Source organism: Electrona antarctica, assembly GCF_951216825.1.
Source record: "Electrona antarctica genome assembly, chromosome: 14".
In the NCBI taxonomy this organism is placed as follows: domain Eukaryota; kingdom Metazoa; phylum Chordata; class Actinopteri; order Myctophiformes; family Myctophidae; genus Electrona; species Electrona antarctica.
In genome coordinates, this window is record NC_136795.1 from 28,796,101 (window position 1) to 28,815,106 (window position 19,006).

The 19,006-nt window shown below is 42.5% G+C and overlaps 1 protein-coding gene across 2 annotated transcripts; it reads right to left on the bottom strand.

Annotated features, from left to right (window-relative positions):
* Positions 1 to 11,707: 11,707 nt before the first annotated feature.
* cenpx (centromere protein X) lies at positions 11,708 to 16,141 on the bottom strand. 2 transcript variants are annotated; one of them, XR_013791597.1, is made up of 6 exons: positions 16,023 to 16,141; positions 13,882 to 13,933; positions 13,618 to 13,671; positions 12,708 to 12,796; positions 12,112 to 12,181; positions 11,708 to 11,894 (listed from the first exon to the last, which is right to left on the bottom strand). XR_013791597.1 is itself a non-coding variant. In XM_079521093.1 (5 exons), exons 1-5 carry the CDS (start codon positions 16,056 to 16,058, stop codon positions 12,167 to 12,169), a joined length of 246 nt encoding a protein of 81 aa, XP_079377219.1. In that variant the 5' UTR covers positions 16,059 to 16,134; the 3' UTR covers positions 12,032 to 12,166. The 2 variants fall into 2 exon arrangements, 1 of the variants encoding a protein (XP_079377219.1); XM_079521093.1 differs by lacking the exon at positions 11,708 to 11,894 and having other exon boundaries at positions 12,032 to 12,181; positions 16,023 to 16,134.
* Between the last annotated feature and the right edge of the window lie 2,865 nt (positions 16,142 to 19,006).

Below are 19,006 nucleotides of genomic sequence, written 5' to 3' on the forward strand. Positions count from 1 at the left end.
TGTTTGTTTAGGGCAGTAAATGATAATGTAACACGTCATCTCGCTGATATAAATACATCTTGTAATAAATGTATTTCATAGACACGAGAACATCAACATGCCCCCAAATATCTGGGCTCCCCTCACTTCACAAATGTGATTTTCTTTACTGTGTAGAGGTGGAGATGTGGCAGAGCAAAGATGGTCACACACACGAAAGGTCAACCCTCTCATCTTTGGGCCTCATTTCCAACGGTCACTTCAAGCAGGCAGTGAAACCCGCATGTGATTTGCAGACTTGCTCGAGAGTTCAGACAAGGCTCTCTCATCCGTGTTGCGGGTGTCCCCTGAAGCACAGAGAGAGAGCGAGAGAGCGTGCTAGTGTCCCGGCTTCTAGCCGTGTGTGATGTTGAAAATGTTGTGCCGGTGCAACATGTGTACTACCTCTGTCCTCCTCCGGGCCAGCCTATTTCCAGCAGCTCTGGTTTATTTCTCAGATGTCCAGACAGGTTGGTAAATCACCTCGCTTTAGTCTGCCTTTTTATTTTATTAGATTTCCTGCCAGGGGAAGAAAAACGGTTCGAGTTGCTTCTCCCCTCTCTGTGAGAAAAAGAGACACCTCGAATCGCAGCACCCCGCTGCGTCTCTTATTGACCTGGGCTTGAGTTTCAACCCCCCGGCCTCCACTGCTACTTTCTCTGGAATTGTATGATGCATGTAACAGGTGCACCTTCAAAGTCTGAAAGTGAGTGGGATCGCTGATGCACCTGATATATTTGGATGATAAAACATTCCTGCTGTGGATTAAATAAGTGATTGTGGGCAGATGCCTCTATACATCGGAAAGGTACCGCGTAAAACTCTCTCTCAAAATATAGTCGACAATAGCGGCAAAATAAATTGCGATAGTGAACCTGCCATATATCCTCTACCTTTAAGCAGATTTCTCATGGGCTTCCCTTCTTCAATACGAATTATATTCATCTTCACAGCTAAAAAAGGACATATCACAAGGTGAGTCTCATCCTTGTTGATTTCGTCTTCATAGCCCTGCACCTGCTCATATACTGTTAGTGTATCCGTCCGTCAACTGTCTGCTCGTACAAAATGTACGGCATCCTGTCCAACAACGGCTCATGCCCACTCACTGTATACACCTACCCTTTATTTGTGTAATTGGATGAAGGGGGAGTGAGGGCTTGAGTGGGTACAGGTGAGGCTGTTTGTTCATGCTTCATCGCAAACTTCCTCTCCATTAATTGCCATCAGGCTTCTGAGTTGTTCACACAAGGGCCTAAGATCGTGAGATATCAAGTCACGTCAGCTACATCCGGCACAGCACTTATCCTGAGGAATAACATCAACAACATGAAAGCATTTATTTTGCCCCTGATAGCGTCTCTATCTTTGCATGCCATTGTATTAAAAATCACCCCCGTGTGAAGTGAAGGGCGCTCTTATCATCGTACATCATCATCGCCGCCTTCTTACTGACAGTTGAGAGTTGAAAGACTCCTATAACATATCAATGTTTGTGTTATGCAATGTTTGTGTTTACACTATGATGTAAAATTGTCCATTCATTGTCAATGGGAATTTAATGTTTGTGTAGGACAAAGTTTGTGCACACACACTAAAAGATGGACATAGGGGCTAGCGCCACTCAAAAACATTAGTTTCTAAACCTTTCTTTTTGTGGTTTTTGCACTTGGATGTTAGAAGGTCACAAGTTTCACAACATAATATGCGATGGAACAGAAATAGGTGTGGGTTGTGTTTTAACATTGTATGCAAATCAAACAGATTATAGTCCCCACCTAACTAAAGGCTGAGGCAGTGTTGCTGGTGTTGGGTTTATTGTTTCAGGAACTTGCGTTAACCGGTGTCACCGTCTTAACTGCAGGTGGAGTGGCGACATCCACACCTATCTCAGAGAGCGCAAGAAATCTGCTTTCTTTCAACATGGAACACCCGGGATTATCGTGTGTTTGTTGAGCACAGCAGACAGGAAGCCGTTAATGACAAGGACCAACACTGCAGCCTGACCCCTGGCACCCCGACCTCTCCTGCGAACTCTTGTCCACACGAAAACTGTCCAGTAAACTCAGCGGAGTAATCTGGAGTTCCGGTGGCCCCACAACCCTTATGAAGGAAAGACGATCAACATATTGGACTCTGGCGGTGTTGTTGTGGAAAGAAAAAAACATGAAAGGGGAATGGGCCCTTTACTGGCCATAGTGTTTGTTTACCATGACTTTGATCAGTTCACAACGAGAGAGGGAATCTGATATACTCTGATGCTAAAAGCCTCCGTGCACTAAAAGCCTCCGTGCACTAAAAGCCTCCGTGCACTCGGCCGGTTCAGTTGGTCTGAGTCCATGATGAACTTGATGGGCATGCAGGTTGCAGCTTGACCATTCGTTAATGAATGATGTCTCCGACAGTCTATTGTGAGGAATATTAGCCACTTGCTGAGAGCTACAAGTCTTGTAACAAGTCTAACAAAGGGCAACCTTTCACTGGGCACCCCGCTGCCAGCTAAAGAGATTTCAGTCATTACTTGTTCTTTTTTATATGTCATCCAACACCGGCCCTCTCATAATTCAAACCACATGACGTTCACAATTCACAGCTTTTCTAAGCTTGATTGACAGACGATCTCGGGGCAGTAGTATTTTTATATCGCCCGCTTTTGATGTGACCTAAAAATAGAGTGCTCCGCTGACCTCAAGGCCTCATAGGGTCTGAGCAGCTCATCACGAGTCCCCCCCCCCCCCTCCCCACATCACTTTTGACGTCACCTTGGCCAAACGGCCACTTTATTTTTAGACAGCTGCCCCAAAAATAATTGTACGGCTTTCTTTCATTGAGTTTGTGCAGTGTTATGTAAGGGGATTACTCTGTTGTTATCACCTATGCCCTGGCCATGTAAGCCACAATACGGAGGGGGGGAGGGGGAGAGTATTATGGAAGGGACATGGTTTGGAAAAGGGAGGCTGGTGTAGTTAAGGTAGTAGTACAAGGGTTCCAAAAATAGCCACGTCCCCGGGCCTAATTGTACATCCCTCATGCTCCCCTTTTTCCCCTCCTCAACTGCATGCCAAGGTCTTTGACCCTATCATCCACCTCACTGGTTCCGGAAGAGTCTCTTTCCGCCCCCCGTGGCTACCAAAGCCCCGGCCAATGCGCCGAGCACAGCAGCACACCATCTCCACAACCCCGGACTAACTGCCAAGCGCCACAACCAGTTAGGGGTGATCCCAGCGGAGCGCGCCCAAGTGGCTGAAGCGGCCAGGTATGCTCTAATCAGCCCCAGCGTGGGCCCCGTGGCTCCCCTAACGAAGCTTAGCCCCAGAGGAGGACCACTGGGGCCCCTTAGAGAGAGGGTCCCGGGCTCCCAGGAAACCCCGTGTGTCACAGCCAGTGTCGATTTTGACAGCAAAATTTGGATTCAGTTGTAGTAGTAGTCGTCTTTTGAATAAATTTCCATTTAGTTTGTGTCATATTTGTGAGGGGCGCTAGCCCCTCTTATGCACAGCTTTGTGTGTTTGTGTGTATGAGCACGGTATGTGATGTTATGTGAAAAACGTAAGTTTTAGTCTAGCTTTAATCGACTAAATATCCTAAATTTTGAGTGGTCAAAATAAGTTGATTTTGTCGACAAAATAAATATTTTGGCGTCGTAATGGCTGTGACACGTTGTGAGCTTGTAGATCTGCTATTTTCAGAGAAACACCCGAGCGCAACCAAACATAGTTCTACTGTATATCTTCTCCACTAGAGCCTCCATAACATTTAAGTCACGTTTTCATCTATTGACGAAATTGTCAATACATTTAGTCTTAGTTTTAGTCTTCATAGCTCAATTTTTATTCTGTTTGTCAGCGGAGAAAAACAAACAAATCAACAAACATTTTTCATCATAGTTTTAGTCTAGGAAATTAACACTGCTCCGAACAAAGCTTAGCCTGAGGACCAGGGCCCCTTAGAGAGGTCTAGGGCCCCCAGGAACCTGTGCATGTCACAGCAGTATATACAGCAGACAGAGCCACCGCCTCTCTCTATTTACATTCTCCCCACACACGCTAGCTTTCCCTGACAAAAACACACACACACACACACACACACACACACACACACACACACACACACACACACACACACACACACACACACACACACACACACACACACACACACACACACACACACACACACACACACACACACACACACACACACACACACACAGTGTGTGTTTTTGTTATACGGTGCTGTAAATGTTTGCGAGTAACATATGTGTTTGTAAGTCTTGGAGCAGTTGTGTGTATGGCTGTCTGTGTGAGTTGCGTGTGAACGTTACGGGCAGTGTGGACTGTCCATGAGGAATGCATTCTGACTGTGTCCCCAGCATTCCTCCATGGTTAGACAGCTCCATGCCCATGAGGGGGCCACTAGGGCCTCTTGTCTCCTGCACACTAATGCATCACAGCCGTAACCAGATCCAGCACAACACACACATACACACACGCAAGCATGGCACCGACGCATCGATACACATTAATCCATATACGCACGAAGAACGGGCAAGATGAAATTATGAAGCTCTATTCCAGTGATTCTCAACATTTATTTCATTAAAATGTTTTAAAAAGTTTGTCAAAATAGTAATAAAAAAAAATAGCAAAGAAGTTTAGGGATAAGGGGTAAGGCACTGACGAAAATAGGACCCTCAGTCTTCTGAACACACCATTTAGAATTAGTCCTATTTAGTCATCTGACTGAACTGAATATCAAAAACCTTAGTCTTTTAGTCTTAGTCAACAACATTAACACTGGTGGCTAGCTTACTTAAACCGGCCCAGAAGAGGACACCTGTAGAGTTCCACTAGTGCTTCGTCTCATTTCACGTCCCCTCCTCTGTCACCCGTTAGCCAGGAATTCGAGAATGGAAACTGCTTGCAAGCGCATCTTTCCAAACAGACTTTGTAAGACCATAAAGCTGTAGTCCACAGAACGCAGGGGCCACCATGGTGCTGAATTGATTACAGTTGTAACCAACATGACGAATAAGATACAGTAAATGTTTTATGCATGCATTGAATTGTAAAAGTGAAGGTTTTACGTGCCACCTAGGGCCTTTAAATTTGATGTGGTACATAAACTGCAGTTTTGGAACATTATTACCAAAATGGTCCTGCCGTCAGGAAAACAACTGTTCTGGGCGCGGACTATGATCACTTGTCACCGACAGAGCCCTTAAAGTTTGGGCTTGAGAAGAAAGGAACAGGGAGATGATCAAATATTGGAAAGGAGAAAGAAGCTGTGTCATTTTCGACTGAAACAGAAAAAACGGTGGGGGAACGGTAAGTGGGGAATTAGGGAGTGAAAGCTGACATAATCCTAATTTACCCTCACGAGGACACTAAAGAATGACGCAGACGACTCCACCCAAGAGCAACATCGCCCCGTCATCAACACTGGAACTGCTAAAGAGTTGTGTTGATTTGATCACGTGCTGGTGAAGGTTCTTGCCCGCAGGCCCGGGCGGCTGGCGTAGCTGCCATCTGGGCACTGTGGCTGGTAATCCAGTCTGGCAGTGTGCCACGCGTTCGAGTCCCGATCCCGACAGCCTTTACTGCGTGTCATCCCCCCATCTCTCTCCACTAAGGCCTCTTTTCCACTATGGGGTGGAACAAGAACCTTCCAGAACCTGAACCTATTTTTTTTAGTTCTGGGTTTGTTTCCACAGCGCACAGCGCGGTACGGAACGGTTTCAGACGAGGTTCTCAGAACCTTTTGTCGGCCCTGCTTTTGAGGTAGTACTAAAACGGAGTTCTGGGAACCAATGGGCGGGGCCAGAAGCGCTGCTGCTCCCGATTGGCCAAGAGTCACAAAAAATAAGCCTGGGCAGTACGGCTGAGCAATAGAACGTTGCAGTCCCACCCCCTTTCATGACGACGCCAGGCCCAGGAAATGATTCCCAATGCATTTGTCCCATACATTTCATGACAATAAACACAATATTTTGGACCAAAGAAATAATTACAAAGAAGAAAAACAACAAAAAAGGTGCAGTTTTTTTCTTCTAATTCTTTGTTCGGCCCAAAAAAAATTGTTTTTTGCCATGATTTGTCACAACTCGAGTTGGCTTTGTACGAGGCTTAAAAGGTCTTTAAATAAATACTTTTTGAAAAGTCTATGAGGATAATGAACGGGGAATCATTTCCTGGGCCCTGGTAGGGGGCTCTATTAACCCAAAACATATCCAAACCAGTATTTAAAACCAATACATGCACATGCTGCTACGTGGAGGAAAATTAACTGACTGGCACATTATTATATTTTTACATTATCAATAAAACCTTGTTTTGCCAATTATTTGGGGGCCCACTTGCAATATCCTCATGACCCACCAGCGGGGTCCCGGCCCACAGGTTGGGAAAGTCATTAGGCCTTACCTTCTGGCATGTTGCGTTGCACCAGCTGCATCTCCTGTATGCAAGTATTGTATCCGTAGGAGACAAGACGAGATGCGAGCCAGGGCTTGTGATTGATAGCTGGATTCTCCATGTAGACCAGTAGTCCTCAACCTGTGGACATGATTTTATTTTTATTTTATTTTTTGGGTTAGTAGATGACAGTTTAGTGACAATTTAATTACAAGAGAGAAAGTCCATTACTGCATCAATCGACAAACTATATACTGCAACTGGTCATACTTTGATAAGTTTGGTCAAGAATTTGCCAAATTATCAAATAAGAAGAGGCAACAATTGTGAAAATAGCCAATCTACAATAATAGGCCAGTCAATCTAAGCTAAAAAGGGGCGTGACCCGAAATAAATTGCAATAGTAATCATTCAAGGTATTTTATGATCCTTAGGGTCATCCAAATAACATATTAAAGTAATTAAACATTGTTGTATTGAAATGTGCATCATGGTAAATTCAGGTGTTGAAAGTTGGGGTACCATTAAAAACCTATATAAGGCAAACATTTCATTTTAATCATGCTTTAAGTAGCATGTGACATGTCAAACAATAGGGGGTTTTCATGATTCCGAACCCATTCCAAGCATTAGTTTTGCACGAAAAAAATACTCCTTGGGCTAAATTCAGCCATAGCCAAATGTGAGGCTATGGAGTGTTGTGTGGAGTGTTTTTCGTGCAAAACTAATGCTTGCACTTGATTCAGAATCATGAATAACCCCTTAAAGCATAATTCAATTTTGAATTGTTTTGCCTTATAGCCTATAGGTTTTTAATGGTACACAAAACCTCTCAACGTGAGGCGGTGTGAGCTTGTAGATCTCCAATCTATGGGACCCAGTCAAACTAAATGTACCGGTAATGCCTCAACTAATACATCACAAGTGCTTGTCAGGGTGGGGTGTCCCCAGTTCAAATATGATTATTTTGGAGGGTCACAGCCTGAAAAGGTTGAGAACTACACTACACTGATTGTAGATTACAAATTACACATGTCAACTTCTTTTGCCATTGTAAAGAAAAGTCCTTGTGCACACTTACAGGGACAGGTAGGTCAGGAGCCGGCACCCAAATGCGAATCATGAGAAGAAAGAGGTCCCGCACACTGTCACTTATAGAGCAGCAGTTTATTCAGCTGAGTGACAACGTTTCGGTCTAAACGACCTGCATCAGGTATCCCCATTCCCCAGAGATACCTGATGAAGGGGGGGGGGGGGGGGGCTGCAGTGCCCGGTGCCCAAAAGGCCTCTGCCTGGGCTCTGGACCGGGCCCCTGCCCAGCGTCCATATATGAAGCTGGCCTGTTCTGTCCTCAACAACACTCCATATTTGGGCATGCCTGACACAGAACTCCACAAGCTGGCCTGTTCTGACATCCCAACACTCCATATTTGGACATGGCTGACAAAGAACTCCATATAGGAATAAAGGTACACAGAGAGACACATGCCGAAATTTGACATGATTCTGATGTCGGGCATAAAAGGGACACAGACATAATACCATGCATTTCCAACTTGCACCATGCATTTCCAACTTGCCCGTGAGGCCTTAGAGGCCTCACGGGCACCTCTCGGGCTAATAAGTGTCGATTTAGGGGTCCTTGACATGACAAAGTTTAGAAACCACTGACTAAGGGCCGATTCATACTCCTATTTTACCGCTGTTTCGGCGCTGTAGAAATGATTTCGGCTCGTCATAAATTTTCAGTAGCACCGAAGAGCCTTTAGGACGGTACCCACCCTCCCCCCGAACCTCAAATGACGTCACATTGTAGGCTCTACAGAGCCGAACCGACTTTTATTCGGCTCTAAAATAGGAGTGTGAATCGGCCCTTAGTCTAGACCAGGGGTTCTCACTGTGGGGTCCGAGGAGGTATTGTATACAGGCTACAGTACATACAGTAAATTAATTCTGAACCAATAATGACCAAATCAATAAACAATAAATGTGTTCTTAGATTGGGGCCCCTGGGATAAAAATAAATAAATAAGATAAATGACATATCAAGTAAGTGTCTGGCACATAAAATGTGGGTGTCATTGAATTTTAAAGGGTTGAGAATGTTCTAGACTTTATTCCAATGTGCCCCAAACAATAAAATCGTTAGAATAGGCTACTTAACTTGTAGCATCGCAAAACATATCTAAATTATAGACATAAATAATTGAATGCATAGGACCACAATGGAAACAAGTCGCCAGGACTGTATGACTGTACATACTCTTACACTTTTATAATAAAATATTCAATCAACCAAAAACATCCTCACCTGTAGGCCTGCTGCATCACCTGGCTCCGTCCTGATACAGGTATTTGCAGTTCCCCTGATTAAACATGTGAGGTTTGTTTTAAAGACAAAGAATTAGTAGCTTCTATCTTTTTTAAATGATTGATAAATCCTATCACTTGTGTTTAGTGCTTGTAAACGCTAGCCTACAATTGCAAATAAATACAAACTCTAAATCTCTGGTATAGGTATGCAGTCAGTCAGTCGTTATAAGCACCCACAGTAAAAGTGATATTTGCTAGTTAAATCATTATTGAATCTTGCAGCACCACTTGCCTTAACATGTAGTGTTGTTGTTAGTAGACCTAGTAATAAACAACACAGAAGCACCCAAGAGGAAGTGGGGCCAAACAGAGTTCCTGTTTCTACACAAAACAGCAGGTGTTGCCCCCAGAGGCAAAAGAAAAAGCAGCAGGTCATTGATTGGTCGTTGGAGATGCTGAGATTCCCCATTGGTTCTTTTGTGTACACAGGAGGATAGAAATTATTTAAGAAATGTAATGGAATTCCTTGATATTGCTAGGGAAATGTCCCTACCAACCTGTACTGTAGTGACTGAGAAAGGGTACTTCACATGAAACCTATTATTAGCATTCCTATTCTGGGGTGAACATGACAAAAGATAAATAAAAATAGCTGATCTACAAGCTCTCAAAAGCACGGCATAGATTTTAAGATGATTTGGTGTAGAGGGAAAAAGAACGGGATCAAGTATAGACCAGCTGGCTCTGGGGGACCCCATGGTCAACAAAAGTGTATAGGGTTGAAGTGGTTATGTTCTACTATTGCAGTTACAGGACCAAGGTGTCACATCACATCATGCATATCTGGGGTAGCGAGCCTAAGTGCTGGGTGACAGGGAATTGGATGCTGACACTATAAAAACTAGTATAGATTATCTTCTAATCAATCATATCAATATCTGCGGCAATGATCAGGGCCTTATCCCACGTGCAACATCATCCGAGAGCAGCCAGTGGGACGGAGACAAATCAGTATGTCTCCTGGGAAAAGCCTCTCTTGCTCCAGAGCTTCTCCAAAGCGTCTGGACTGGCTGTCGACACTCCCTGCCTTTAATGTATGATCAAGAAAAGCTTTAACTCATTACTCTCTTCGACGCCCCTCCCCATTCTTGTCCTAACTGCTTTCGTATGTTTAATAATACTGCCTTCAGATGTAATTTGTTCCACTAAGATGCATAAGGAGAAAAGTTGTACAGTAGTGCACTACTTCTCTATTAAGAGACCTTCCTAGAGCACGTATTTTGGAAAGGAAAAAAAATAAAAGGAAAAAGATAATCCAGAATGTATCGGTGGGAATGTGTTTTTTTATTACATGAAAAGAGAATTGATGGGACAACTACAGGTAAAGTTAAGATAACAAAAAAGAAACATGCCGTGTGCATTAATTTAATGGCTGTAAGCAGACGGAGCTATTGATGTATTCCATGGTCTGTGGGAAAGTATTTGGTATGTGGGGGGAAAAAAGCCTATAACAATATACAAACAAAACCACAATTTCAACAGATTGTACATCACCACATTCAAATGTTTAATTGTACTTAATAGTCTAGAGCAGTTATTCCCAAACTTTTACATTTCAAAGACCCCTCTTAACTCTGACAGTACACAAATGGGACCATTTGTATACCGTCAAGAGTTATAGACTTGTAAGGGTTTATTTAGAACCCTCACCCCTCAAGGAACCCTGAGTCCCTGGACGCCACTTTTTAGACACTGACAAGAGTGGGTGTAAAACAAGGGAAAGGGACCTTGACAACACCATCCAGTATCAATACAGTCATGAATGATGAGGTCCATGGGCTCCCGCAATCTAGCAATAGTGGGCATTAGATGTTGCGTTTGTGGCTGTAAAATATGTTATGTGCCGCAGGTTAGAGCCGTTTGTTTAACGGAACGCATCTGTGTCGCTTTAGCTTTGAACCACTTTGAACCATAATTTTATACTTTAGCTTTTGAAAAATAGCAGATCTCCAAGCTCATAGAGCAGCACTCTGTGCCACGCTATGAGCTTGTTTTTGAAAAATGGCTTGTTTTTGAAAAATGGCTTGTTTTTGAAAAATGGCTTGTTTTTGAAAAATCATGAAAATGTGTGCAAATCGTTGAATATATATTCTTTCACAGCAAATGTTGTAACTCAAATCTTTGCTTCTGGGGGGTCCCTGGAACAACACATTTTCAGATGGGGTCGGCAGCCAATTACATATAATTTTTGGGCTCATTGACATTTAAGCTGGTCTCAGGTCGTAATGGGTTAACAAGTCATTTGTCTTTCTGCTGTAAGGCAAATGCACAGACTCCTACTAAGAAAAAGAAAAAAAAGGTGCCGGGTCAAATTCCAGGTAGCGTGTCCTTTGAGCACACATAGCCGGAGCCTGGACTTCTACCTCGCCCAAAGTTGCTTCCAGCTGTACGTACGTGAGCAGTGACAGTTGTAAGCACAGTGACTCACCCCCGTCGGCAACACAAACAAATAAGTGTGAGGTGTTGTGCAGCTATGCTGACTCAGACTGAAGACACGCTGCCTTCTCCCAACACACCGCTGGTGGAAAACCATCAAGGAGGCTGCCAGGGCAAGAAAGCCCCACATTATAACCCACCGCCCCCCCCCCCCCCCCCCCCCTCCCCCACCCCCTCCGCATCACCAACTTCCCCTTCTGCTGTGATGAAAGGGAGAGAAAGCACCTCCGTACTAGTCGCCTCGCTGTTTATTTACCTTCAGAATTACACCCTACTCTTCTTGGGCCATGTTCCAATATGTTTTGTTATCCTTCCTTTCAAACAGAATGTCTACGCGTGTGGTCTCCCTCTCCGCGGCCATGTTTGGCTAAACACACGCGCGCATCCGCGCACGCACGCTCCATTCAACTTCCCCCCCACCACTGTACCAGAGGTCCTCACTGCACCCCACCTCCCTCATCCCCACCTCCCCCACCTCTAACTAAACATCGCAGGACAGCAAAAGGGAACTTCAAAGTGGCCGGAGGGGGTACTCCTTCTTTTCCTGGCACTTGTCATCATCTAAGGGACTGGCTGCTCCCCTTATTACTCTAATTGCTTCCAACTGCTCCAGGAGGCTTTGATGAGGGGCGCCGGAGAGCATGCTGGAAGCACCTGTTGTTGCAGAGAGGAGCACAGGTGGGCCTTATTGCTGGTATGGAGACATGGAAGTGTTGAGGACAACACTGCTGCTTTTTGCTTTTTTTGCTTTAAAACCAAACATCAGAAATAAATCAAATGACGCAGAGATGTTAAGCCCCAACATTTATGTTATAGTCTTTGTATACACAGTGAACTAAATGCACGAAAATAAGTACAGACAACAGGAAACCTGAATGAGGTCCTACTGCACGCAGCACTCTGGCTCCATCTTGTGGCAAGTTGTTCTAGAAATCCAGCAACTAGGAGGGGAAAAGAACAAAGAAATATATATATATAAATCAAATGTATAAAAGGCTAAAAGGCTAAAAGTAAAAAGGCTGTTCTGGGAAATGGTGTATGTGTGTAGGCAATACATGTTATTCTAAGATTTTAATTATTGTATTTTGCAATAGCTTGAACATGAAAAGGGGGACATTTAAATCCCGTTTTCGGATTTATTTTTTATTAAAAAATTATTTCAAATTATGTGTGGGCCAGACTGGGCCACAAACATTGTCAAGTAGACCCTTGCCTGGCCCAGCCAGCATGATTTCTGGTGTAGAGCAGGGTTTTTTGTCTGGGGACCCCCGGAAATGCTTTGGCCATGTCTTTCTTTTTCTTGTGAAAACGAAACGCCTGCGTTCTCCGATGCTTATAGTGGACCCTGATCCAGAAAAGGTTGGGAACCACTGCACTATACACACCAGCTGGGGTAGGATCTTCTCAAAGTGCTCTATATACACACCAGCTGGGGTAGGATCTTCTCAAAGTGCTCTATATACACACCAGCTGGGGTAGGATCTTCTCAAAGTGCTCTATGTCCACTACGTCACAATCCTGCTCCTCAGCTTGTTTCAGTGATCTCTCGGCAAGCTCTGAAAATCAACAGCAGACTAGTAAGGGTTTAAATCAAATGATCTATCGTAGATAGATAGTGGATTAAATCTCAGATCAAATATCACTATTCTTTTATCAATGGGGATGAGTATAGATGCTTTCACAAAATATCTACACAATAAGACGTGTTAATAATCATAACTAATAGCCTATAATAACCAAGTTGGTCAAAGCAAATAACTGATCGGCTAGAACAGCCAAGTAAGCTCCGAAAATTACATAACTTACTGTCATGCAGCCGTTAACATCAGGAAAAGAGAACACTTATGCTACATCGCAATATTACAATATTCAAAATGACTATATCACAATATCAATACATTACCCAGTCCTAAAATAGATAGTGGTTCTCAAACTTTTTCATGTGAAGGACCGCTAAATTGATATATTTGGCCATAGCGGACCCATCTGAGCTCATTCGATGCATTTAGACCAAGTCAAGTATCTTGCATGAAATCCCATAACACTCTATTTTGGGTGGAATGTTTGTGTTTTGGGCATTAAAGGGTTAAAAATGTCAAATATCACTATTCTTTTATCAATGGGGATTTGAAATCATTCAAAATGGTTTTATATTTTTTTCCAAAAAAATAGCAGATAGCAAAACAGCAGTTCAAGCTCGCTGTGAGCCTTTAATCTGTGTTTTGATGATTGTGATGCTATGTTAACTACTTTTGCTGGGGACCACATGGAAGTTCCCCCCCCCCACCCATGACCCCTGGGGATAGACTATATGATAGACTAACTAATAATAATTAATATTATATTATATGAAGTTGTAGGAAATGAGGATCATTACCTTCAACAAAAACCTTCAGCATCGCTGCCATGAGTTTCGTAGCATCGCTACTGACTGTAAATGAGTGATTTGTGAAGCCATTAGAATCAAAGATAGCTCTGCAACACCGTCAACACATCTACAAGCTCACATGTCGCATCGCTACACGCTGTGAGCTTGTGGATCTGCTATGTTGACAGGTAACACCAGCGCACACACAACAAAGTATAAATGAGGCTTAAGTAATCCGTATTTTTTCAGGTTTTTCATCAATACCCAACTCACGTTTAGTTTTATCTTCATTGAAGAAAGTCGTCAGGAGTTTATTCACCGTTTCCTAAAAGTGTGCAGAATAAATATCAGAACAGGCTGCACAATGCAAATAAAATACACTACATTTCAGTCAATAACTATTTAACTACTTTTCTTTGCCGATAGGTGGTAGCATAAGCACACAAGGAATGCGTGTCCACTCTAATTCTACGCTCCTTGTTTCCTTTCCGGGTTATTCAGGAAGGTGGGGGCTTTTATTGTGAGCACAGTGAAAACTCGTATTAGCTCAGACCCCTTAGCTATGAAATGAAATGAAATGAAATGAAATGAAATGATTACTATATTTACCCAGGGTATCTGGGCTAAGCTCAAGAACTTGTTTCCAGCCAGGCCCTGCTCATAGAACACATTTCATCGTAGTGGTTCAGTGCCTTGTTCAAGGGCACTTCAGCGGTTGTAATTTGAACGTGTCGGACCGCTGCTTCGAACTGGCGACCTTCCGGTATCAAGACCGCTCCGCTATCCGTTCGTATACTCCATATATGCTTTCATATATGGAGTATACGGTTGTCTACAAACATACACGTAGATAGCACCAGTAGGCTTATAAACGTAGCCTAGCTACGTTTGTGGCAGCGGTGGCCGAACGGATAGCGGCGTGGTCTAGATACCGGAAGGTTCCCAGTTCGAATCAGCCGTCCGACACGTTAAAATTACCACCGCTGAAATGCCCTTGAACAAGGCATCAACCACTACGATGAAATGTGTTCTATGAGCAGGGCCTGGCTGGAAACAAGTTCTTGAGCTTAGCCCAGATACCCTGGGTAAATATAGATTTCATTTCATAAGCGTAGATAGAAGCGAACAAGTTAAAGAAATGTATACGGGCAGCACTGAAGACTTTGTTTTATCATATACTTCCACTACACTGCTAAATGCCTACATTTTAAATTGTAGTTAGTTACTGTACATCTCAGAGGCAATTGTTGTACTGTTTATTTGGACAGCTTTAAGTTGCTTTGCAGACTAACACAAGGCATCCAATTATTGTGAAATGGGCCATATAATGATCTCATTTGTTTGGTGGTATGGTTTGATGCCAATACTTTTGTAGGCTACAATAACTAAAGTACATATTTGAATTGTGTACATTTACCTGTAACATTTATACTACATTGTGGTATGAATATCACTTTACTTCTCCATGGTATCAGTTAGCTCTGGTCCATAGCCCTAATGGCCTTTAGGTATTGGTAAGAGTGGGCAATAACTGCCACCAAGGAAGAAAATTGCCTAATGTACAATTATCCAATGTACAACTTTGTACAATGGTTACAAAAACGAATTGCTACAAAACCTTTATATCCAGTCATTTTGGGGCATAAACTTACATTTTGGACAAATAAAGCATAATTTACATTGAGGCACCCACTCTTTACTAATTACAGCTGCTGTTTTTTTCCCCAACTGGTAAAAACAGCATTTCTTGAAATTTATATTCGCAGAATGGGTACATTTCAAACGAAAGCACAAAAACTGCTACGAGGATAAAACCAGAAAAAGCACTAAGACTTGTTTACATCAGGGTCCTCCATTTTCAATTCATCAGAGCGTACAGCTCTAGCCTTGAATCAAGACTTCAGCGATTTTTTTTTATTTGCATATACGAAAGTAAAAGTCAGACTCGAAAAAATGTCCATCTATTCATTCATCTATGATAGTCTTGATCTAGCCCTGGTCCAGTGCGCCAGTAGCCAGGATCCAGCCCATAGAACGAGTCTGATAATCAGGCTAGTGCGTCAGCGTGACAGCGAGTCTCTCCCGCTGACGTACTGGACCAGGACCAAAGCTTGTGTCACGTTTTCGCATGATGAAATCATGTCGATTCGAATCATATATTTTCTGTGAAGTGAATGATAACCACAAAGAGGCTGTACCGCTAATAACCCAGGTCCCAGAGACGTGTGTCAAATTGTGAATGTCCTCACACGACTTGTTTATTTTCCATAGCTCAAGGAAACTGCATGGTCTACAAGCTAAGTAACAAGGATAAATCTACAGACAGTCCAGAGGCTTCCACACTAGGGGGTCATCATTAAATAACACTCTGGTCATATAGACTAAAATGTATGTTTTGTTGTCTAACCTCATACCTTCTTGAACTCAACAGTGTCCTCTTTCTCCGCCATGATGTTTCACACTACCGGGAAACACGCGCTCTGCGTTATGATTGGTCCCGACAGGCTCGACGTCCTGACGTAGCCTTCGTACGTCAGGACGCGCGCGATACTCACTCAAGCGCTTTTTACCCTTTATAATATATACTATATGTTTTTACCATAATGTAGGCCTGCACTATTTTGGGTGGATATTTAATGGTAGCCTATCACGTGTAATGCACTATTAAACATAAAAGACCATTGGATAATTTGACATTTCTAAATTAAAAGGCCTCACAAGATTGTATTGTGAAGCCCATCAAGTTGCCCTTGAAATTGACTCCTGATTCAATACCTGTTAATCTGAAATAGAAAATTGTCTGGAAGAACATTTAACTTAATTTAATTGTGTCACCAAGTCACAAGGAATAACACTGAATTTGATCAGTTTGTACTATCATTTAATACTAATCAGTGATTTAACAAGAGCTTCTCAGAGGTTGAATCACAATGAAAGAAAAACAGTTACTGATGGCATTAGGTATATTACAATGCCGATATAGGGTTGCGCAAAAACCCGACCTGCAGCACTAATTTATTATTGTGCGTGTTATAAGTATTTTTTGTTGAATTACTGATTACAAAGTTGTAAAAGTGCTCATTACCAGGGAGATAGCTTGAGACAAACCTTTGAATGCAGTAGCCTCCTACCCTGGAACCTGAATTGGAACACTGCTTAATAGCTAATGCATGACTGTGACCTTAGTCTTTGACCACCACAATCACATATGGAGGTAGAGATCTAATAAGTTTAATGGCCTCATGTTTTGATGATGCAAAGTACTGAATTATTGCAGATGCAGACAGTAGTATACAGACAGCCTCAATCGTTTCACAATTCATTCAGATAAGCAATGCATTAACCCATAACGTTTGTAATACCAGACCATTATACAACTGAAAATACAAATGTCTTGCTCATTTCTTGTTGAATCTTCAAACCCATCACTTGCATAGCAAATAACAAATTAATTTCTCTCAATATTATACATAGTATTTTCAAACATCTCAATTAAAACCTACATGATTCTGTTGGTTTTAATAGACAAATCACAATTCACAATGTATTTTGCATTATAGTGCAAGACAAGACTATGGTAAGACAAATTATGAATAAAGACACTAATATTAGACTTTCCCATGATTCCCCATTTCCAATTTGCTTCATTCTTCTAACTCCTCATCATCTAACCACTGAGCATCTTCCAGAATATACCCAAGACCCATGGAGCGTCTTGGCCGGGCAACAGCAACGACTGTAGCCTTGTCCTCATCTGAACTGTCCGCCGTCTGAAATAAGGTGGAGTGGTGGAACAATTAAAATAAATCATTGTTTCAACCCTAATATAAAATATAAAAGCATCGTGATTTAGGACTCACCTTTGGACTAACAACTCTCTTGACGTCTACTTCTGTGCCTCCAATGTAGTGAGGACCTGCCCAGTCTGCTTTATCTGCTTCTTCTGCAGAAGAAAACCTCACGTATGCCATGCCCTTTTTATCCTCCGAGGAGATTTTTTTTTTAATCTAAATGAAGGGATGAATGGTACATTTATATAGATTTACATAGATTGTGCATTACATTCACCCATCCACACACACATTCATACACCAATGGCGGAAGAAACCATGCAAGGCACCAACCAGCACATCAGGAGCAATTAGGGGTTCAGTGTCATGCTCGACACTTCGACACCAACTCTGGGGGGAGCCCGGGTTCGAACTGGCAACCTTGTGGTTCCTATCCAGCCACTCTACCCCTGAGCCACCGCCGCCGCAATTCAAGCAATCCAAACAAAACCAAAATCCCCCAAAGTTATGGGCCATTTACTTTAGCCATTGTCAAAGTCCTATGATAAATCTAACAAAATGATGAAAAGTGCTAAACAGTCCAACACAAAACTATACTACAAGACAATCAGCGGTAAACTGGTCATTTCCATCTTTACCTTGCATGCTGTGACGGTGCCCCAGTCTCTGAAGTAAGCTTGCAGGTATCCTTCATTTATATAAGGGTTCAACTTCTTCACAACCAGCCCATGGTCCTTTTAAAGTTTGGAAAAACATATTGATCGGCTTTAGGACGCATCTTCTTAAAAAATAAGACATATCTTAATACTTTTCTTCATCTTATTCCACAGATGAAGAAACAAAAGAAGGAGTAAGAGGGATTGTTTGCTTACCAGGTCATAATGTTTTGACAAACCGACCATGTGTTTCTTGGGAAGACAAATGTACACTCTCGAGGGTGGTTTTATTTTATCTGCTGGGAAGAAATGGTATCAAGAGTCGTCTGTTCATAAAACTCAAATATTTAGGTGTGTGGCCCTAGACATATTTAATGGAATCACATGTAATGTGTTATTAAACAAAAAAGACCATTGGATAATTTCAATATTGTTTAACCCCTCCCCCCAACACAACATGATTTAACGTTTATAATAGTTATAGCACTTTTAATGTTAGTATAAAATACTATAGCATAGTTACATTAAATATATTTTTGTTAAATTAGTCACTGAAGGACATACACTCAACTAAAGGTAATTAAGAAACTATTTGCTGGGGTACTTACTGCCGTCCATTGCGGAGATGTTGTCTGTTCAATAACGTAAAGACTGTGACCTTATACGCTTTCAAACTGTGGGATGGGTCTACCATGGCATGTTCTGAGTCATAAGGACTCCCATCAACTTGAGAAGCTAAGGCTTAAGCTTAAGCCTTCATTGGAAACATACAGAGAAGGAGTGGCCTACATTGGAAAACCATAATGATAGTCTTATGTTGACAAGTTATGTTGTTTTGCAGCATGGTTTCCTGGCTTACCTGAGGAACTTGTTCAAGGGCCTTGAGGGACAGTGTCCTTATATAAAAAACAGGCCTACTATAAGTCCTTCCTATTTCTAAAGGCTTGTGGT

Coding starts and splice junctions, on each gene's coding strand:
- cenpx (XM_079521093.1), bottom strand. CDS start 16,058: ATGGCGGAGAAAGAGGACACTGTTGAGTTCAAGAAG. Junction 13,934..16,022: donor ACACTGTTGAGTTCAAGAAG/GTATGAGGTTAG, acceptor GCACACTTTTAG/GAAACGGTGAATAAACTCCT. Junction 12,797..13,617: donor GCTGAAGGTTTTTGTTGAAG/GTAATGATCCTC, acceptor GTTGATTTTCAG/AGCTTGCCGAGAGATCACTG.